Source organism: Marmota monax, unplaced genomic scaffold (assembly GCF_021218885.2).
Source record: "Marmota monax isolate L192 unplaced genomic scaffold, Marmota_monax_Labrador192_F-V1.1 WCK01_AAM20220418_F8-fsc00395, whole genome shotgun sequence".
Lineage (NCBI taxonomy): Eukaryota > Metazoa > Chordata > Mammalia > Rodentia > Sciuridae > Marmota > Marmota monax.
The window spans coordinates 45,859-51,402 of NW_026693011.1; the positions used below are offsets into that span (position 1 = coordinate 45,859).

Sequence of the window (5,544 nt, forward strand, 5' to 3'; positions counted from 1 at the left end):
ATCAATAATGCTGCTCTGCATGTTGTTCATGTGAAAATGCTCCTGTGTCAAAGTGTGCAGGGCAGGGACCCTGGGGAATCAGAGTGGGAGAGAGGACACCCTTGTCCTGTCCTGAGCTGAGTGGAACTGTTTCCAGGAGGTCTCACTTCAGTATGGTGGTGGCCTTGGGTTTGTCACATGCAGCCTTTATGAGGTTGAGGTCAGGCCCTTGGATGTCTAGCTTCTCCAGTCCTTTAAACATGAGGGGTGCTGGCCTCCTCAAATGCTGTTCCTGTACCTGTTGATGTCATGGTGTGACCCTTGTCCCCACCTCTATTCATGTGGTGACTCACAGATGGATATGACATTATTGATCTGTATGTTGAGCCAACCTCCTGACCCTGTGGGTAAACCTACTGATCATGGTCCCCACCTTCTCATGTGTCCTTGAGTGCAGGGTGCCAATATTTTATTAAGGAGTCTCTCATCTCTGTTCACCAGTGATGTTGGTCTGAAGTCTCCTCTCTGGATGTCTCTATGTCTGGTTTTGGTATCCGGGTGTTACTGACTTCACAGAAGGATTTTTTTCAGTGCTTCCTTCTTTTTCATTTCATGGAACAACATGAGGAGTTTGGCCCTTCTCTTTGTTAAAGTCTCTTAGAATCAACTGCAAATCATTCTGCTTCTGGGCTCTCCTCTTGTGGAAGGTCTTTAATGGCTGTTCAGCTTCATGGCTTGAATTTTCTTTTTTTTTTTTTTTTACGTTTGTACATTCTTGTGTTTCAGTATGTCTAGATCACATGAGTTTAGAATTTTTGTCAATCTCTTCACGATTTTCTAGTTTACTGGTGGATATTTTTTAAAATAGTTTCTAATCTTCTGGATTTCAGTAGCAATATCTTCTGTTTTATCTCTAATTTTGTTGATTGGGTCTTCTGCATTTGGTTTTCTTCAGTTGGTCAAGGGCTTTCAATGTACTTTGTGTTTTCTAGGAAACATCTCTTTTTTAATTTTAAACTTTGTATTGTGTACATAGTCCCACAAAACTCTATCCAGAGCAATCAGGGAAAAAAGAAATTAAATTGTTTTGGAGGAAAGAAAGAAGTCTCAATATGCTGCTTGCTGGTGATGTGATCCAATATCTAGGAGAACCAAAATCTCCACCAGAAGGCTTCTAGATCTGATAAACACCTGTAGCAATAGAACTAAATACATCATGCACAGATAAATAACCCACTTTCCTGTATTCCAAAATGACTCATCTGAGAACTAAATCAAGAAATTGGTCCCATTCTAAATGACCTTAAAAGAACTTATAAAAAATTCAGCCAGAGAGGTGAAAGATCTCTACAATGGAAATAGTGAATAACTCAGGGAGAATTTGAAGAACTTAGAGATGGAAAGGCCTCCCATGTTCTGGTATCATCAGAATTAATAATATCAAATGGCCAAACTACATCAAATGTCACACAGATTCAGTGAAATCTCCAACAAATACCAACAACCTTCTTAGAAGAACCAGACAAGTGTCCTAGTATTTGTGTGGAGAAGTCACAACACACAGTAGGCAAAGTGATTAAGCAGGAAGAGTGAACCTGGAGACATGACAACATGTGACCTCCAATTACTTGACAGAGCTGCAGTAACTGAACCAGCATGGCACTGTCACCAAAGCAGACATGGAGACCAAGGGGACAGAGTAGGAGGTACAGAGACAGACCAACCTAAGTGCACTGATCTGGCACTTGACAGAGTTTCCAAAATCATGTTGCAGAAATGACAGGCTATTCAAGAGAGAGTGCTGGGAAAAATGAATATCAATATGTAAAAAATATAATAGGTCACTATCCCTCACCCTGTAAAATGTCAACTCAAAATTAATAAAAAAATCAACTAATTAGACTGGACACTCTGAAAGAACTAGAATCAAATATTGCACCAACCCTCCTGTGTACTGACACAGACACTGACTTCCTCAACCACGTCACTAAAGTGCAAGGATCAATACCAGGAATCAGTAAGTGGGACAGTATCAAATTAAAACCTTCAGCACAGCAATGGAATCCAGCCACAGTGTGAGGAGACAACCTTGGGACCTCATTGTCACCTGCTCCCCAGATAAGGCACTAATATGAAGAACCCAAAATACATAAATGACCAGACCAAATAACCCAATAAATAAATGGGAAGGAGCTAAAGGGACATTCCTCAAGAGAGGAAATCTAAGTGCCAACAAATATAGGAGAACATTCTCAATTGTCCTAGAAATCAGGAAATGCAAATTGAAACTAGATTGAGAATTCATTTCAGTCCAATCAGAAGTCGATCATCAAGAACACAGATAATAACAAATGTCAGCAAAGATGTTGGAAAGAGGTGTACGGATATGTTATTGCTGGGACTTCAAATTAGTGCTGCCATTCTAGAAAGCAGAATGGACACTTCATGAGAGACCAGGAATGGAGCCATGATGTGACCCAGCTACCACTCCTTGGTATTTATCCAAAAGACCTAAAATCAGCACAGCACAGCTATCTAGTCACATCAGTGTTTACACCAGTGGGCCTGAAAACAGCCATATTACATAACTTTCCCAGATGTCCATCAACAGATGAGCGGATAAAGGGAAGGTGGTGTATACACAGAACAGTGTTTCACTCAGCCATAGGGAAGAGGGAAAATATGGCATTTCCTGGTCAATGGATGGAACTGGAGAATATCAAGTTTATTAACCCAGAATCAGAGGGAGAAATGTCAAGTGTTTAATCTCAAATGCGAATTTCAGATCACAAAAGGGGAAAGTCCTGGGAGGAGTCCCCTGGAAACAGAAGAGGGAGCAGGAGGAGAGGAAGGGGATCAGGGTGAGGTAGGGGGACAGAAATGGGACAAGCAGTGGAATGACACTGACGAAGCATTCCTGGGTCCAGTGTGAGGATCGCACAGTGGATGTCCCCTTTATGTGCTCTAAGAGGCACTAATGAACCAAATTATAGAAAAGATCTGTGGAGAAAAGAAAGGGAAAAGGGTCAGGAGGGAGGGATAGAGAGGAGGGAGGGAAAGGGAGATGGCAGGGGATAGAAGTGGAGAAATTAAGTCCCATGATTGTGTAGTTGTGTCCAATTGAAATGCAATATTATTCATAATTATGGTGCAACAATGAAAAAAGAAAGTATAAATTAAATTCCAAATTGTTCTCTTCAGAGATGTAAGAAATTAATAGGAACAATATGTCCAGAGAGCTCTCCTAGAAAGCTGGTACATGGAGAGGAGGGCCTTACTGGGACCAGAATTAGACAAATTATATTTCATGCTTCTATCACTTTGGCAAAAAAGATTGCAAAAGTTACAAAGAAATGAAAAGGAAAAATAAAATAAAATGAATAATGATAAAATAATGGGGACAATATAATATAATAATGGAATAGTCAGCTGTTGGAAAGGAGGCCCTGGAGATCCATGTGATGTAGAGAGGAAATGAAATGTCACAGATTTTCATAAATGGCACAAGGTTAAAGACACTGTGGTAACCAAAGTCCTCTTCAGAAAACTTATATTTGAGCCATTCTTCATTGTGGAAAACTTGATGGAAGAACTTAAAAGTTTGTGGTGTCCAGAGACACGGGCATCTCCAGAAGACTATGGATGGTTGTGCCCCAGAAGGAGCTGGCTGGAGAGAGTAAGTGACTGAGGGGCAGGGACCCCACCTCCATCTGCACCTGCTTCTGGGCTGACCTGAGCTCCTGTGTGCTGAGCGTCCCCTGCTGGCCCTGGGCACCCTGCAGGAGGATTGTGTGTGGGCTCACACTGAGGTCCCCTCACTGTGTCTCTGGCACAGTAATAGGTGGTTGTGTCCTGGGTGTTCAGGGAGCTCAGCTGCAGAGAGAACTGGTTCTTGGACGTGTCTCTGGAGATGGACACTCGGTTCTTGAGGGATGGGCTGTAGTAAGTGTTACCATCATAACATATCTCCCCTATCCACTCCAGCCCCTTCCCTGGGGGCTGACGGATCCAGCTCCAGCAGTAACCACTGGTGATGGAGTAACCAGAGACAGCACAGGTGAGGGACAGGGTCTGCGAGGTCTTCACCAGGCCAGGTCCTGACTCCTGCAGCTGCACCTGGCACAGGACACCTAGGGACAAGGACAGTCACACCCTGTTAGTCACAGGCAGTCACAACCTCCCCATGGACACAGGTCTGACACTGGGGACACTCACCTTGGGGAGCTGTGACCAGGCACAGGACAAGACCCAGCAGCCTCATCTTCTAGACCACACCTGCCTTCCCAGAGACCTCAGCCCTGTCTGAGCAGAGAGCTGGGAGCTCCCACAGCCCAGAGGGCCTTTGAACCCAGAGCAGGGGGAGGGATTTGCATGTGGGTGAGGCTCTTCTGATATCTGGAGAGGCTGGGGTCAGGCTGCCCAGGTCCTCTGTGCTCCTGAGCTGTGTCCCTGTCTTGAACCCAAGTGGAGCTTTACCTGTGAGAGGAGAGCAGGTGGTTTCAGGGGTGCTGGAAGGCTGTCAGAGGAGGAGCCCACCCTCCTGAGCCCAGCCCCTTCCTCAGGACCCTGCTCCCTTCCTGGTGCCCAGTCTCACTCTCCACATCCACTCAGGCTCTGGGTGCTGAGTGCTCATTTCTGAGTTCAGCGCACTGCTTTCTCTCCCACTGCCTGCTACTGTGACATGGTCATTCTGTTCCTGGAGAACATGTGACACTGTTATGTTGGTTGTGTGACATAGGTTCAGCCTTCCTCAATCCTGTAATCCAGGACACATCAGCACCAGCAGGGAGACTGGATGCAACTAATGATGGAGAGCATTTGGGAAGAGGAGGAGACAGACTGTCTAAGTGGCTGTCCCCAGAGGAGCTGTGCACTGACATGTGACTTCCCTCTCTATGTCCAGCTTCCTCTTCATCTGCAGAGGTTTCCCTGGATTCCAAGGGATCAGCTCAGTGTAGGTCCCAGGTGAGGAGAGCCATTAGTGAGGGAAGCCCCCCTCAATGAATCCTCCTTATGTGCTGATGCTCCAGGTTTGAACAGTTATTGCATTCAGTCGGGCAGGGTAGTGCCAGGTCCAGTAACTTGGGTGCTCCCCCAGCTGGGATAACAGGGTGTGGCTCCAGGAGTAGGTGTCACCTGCTGGGGTTGAGTCACACTCACCTGTTCCTTTGTAATCCTACCCTTCTGCCATTTTCAGATAGAAAATTCTAAGAAACAGCATCACCCAAAATAAAAGCCCACTTCTGAACGTGCCCCCTCTCTCCTGTCAGCCTCTCTGACCTTCTCTTGTCCCCCTTTTGGGGACCCTGAGGCTGGGAGATGGAGAAAGCCATCATGAAGCTTATGAAAGGTATTCTGTGTCTGTGTGGTACTTTGTGTCACCCCAAATTCACACAGTGACTTCAGTCCAGCTGCCTGTGCTGGACGGAGGTGGCAGTGTAGAGCAGCCCAGGCCCAGGACGCTGCTGTCTGAACCCCCAGCAGTGACACCACCTGCCTGTCAGGTTCCAGCCCCATCCTCCCCACACGTCTCACTTGGAAATGCGTCTGCAGACCCCGGGGCCA

The 5,544-nt window shown here is 46.0% G+C and overlaps 1 gene segment (V, D, J or C); it reads right to left on the bottom strand.

Annotated features, from left to right (window-relative positions):
• Positions 1 to 3,581: 3,581 nt before the first annotated feature.
• On the bottom strand, positions 3,582 to 4,305 carry LOC124098387 (immunoglobulin heavy variable 4-38-2-like). The segment is given in 2 exon segments: positions 3,582 to 4,109; positions 4,195 to 4,305. Coding segments are annotated over 2 exon segments (540 nt in total).
• Between the last annotated feature and the right edge of the window lie 1,239 nt (positions 4,306 to 5,544).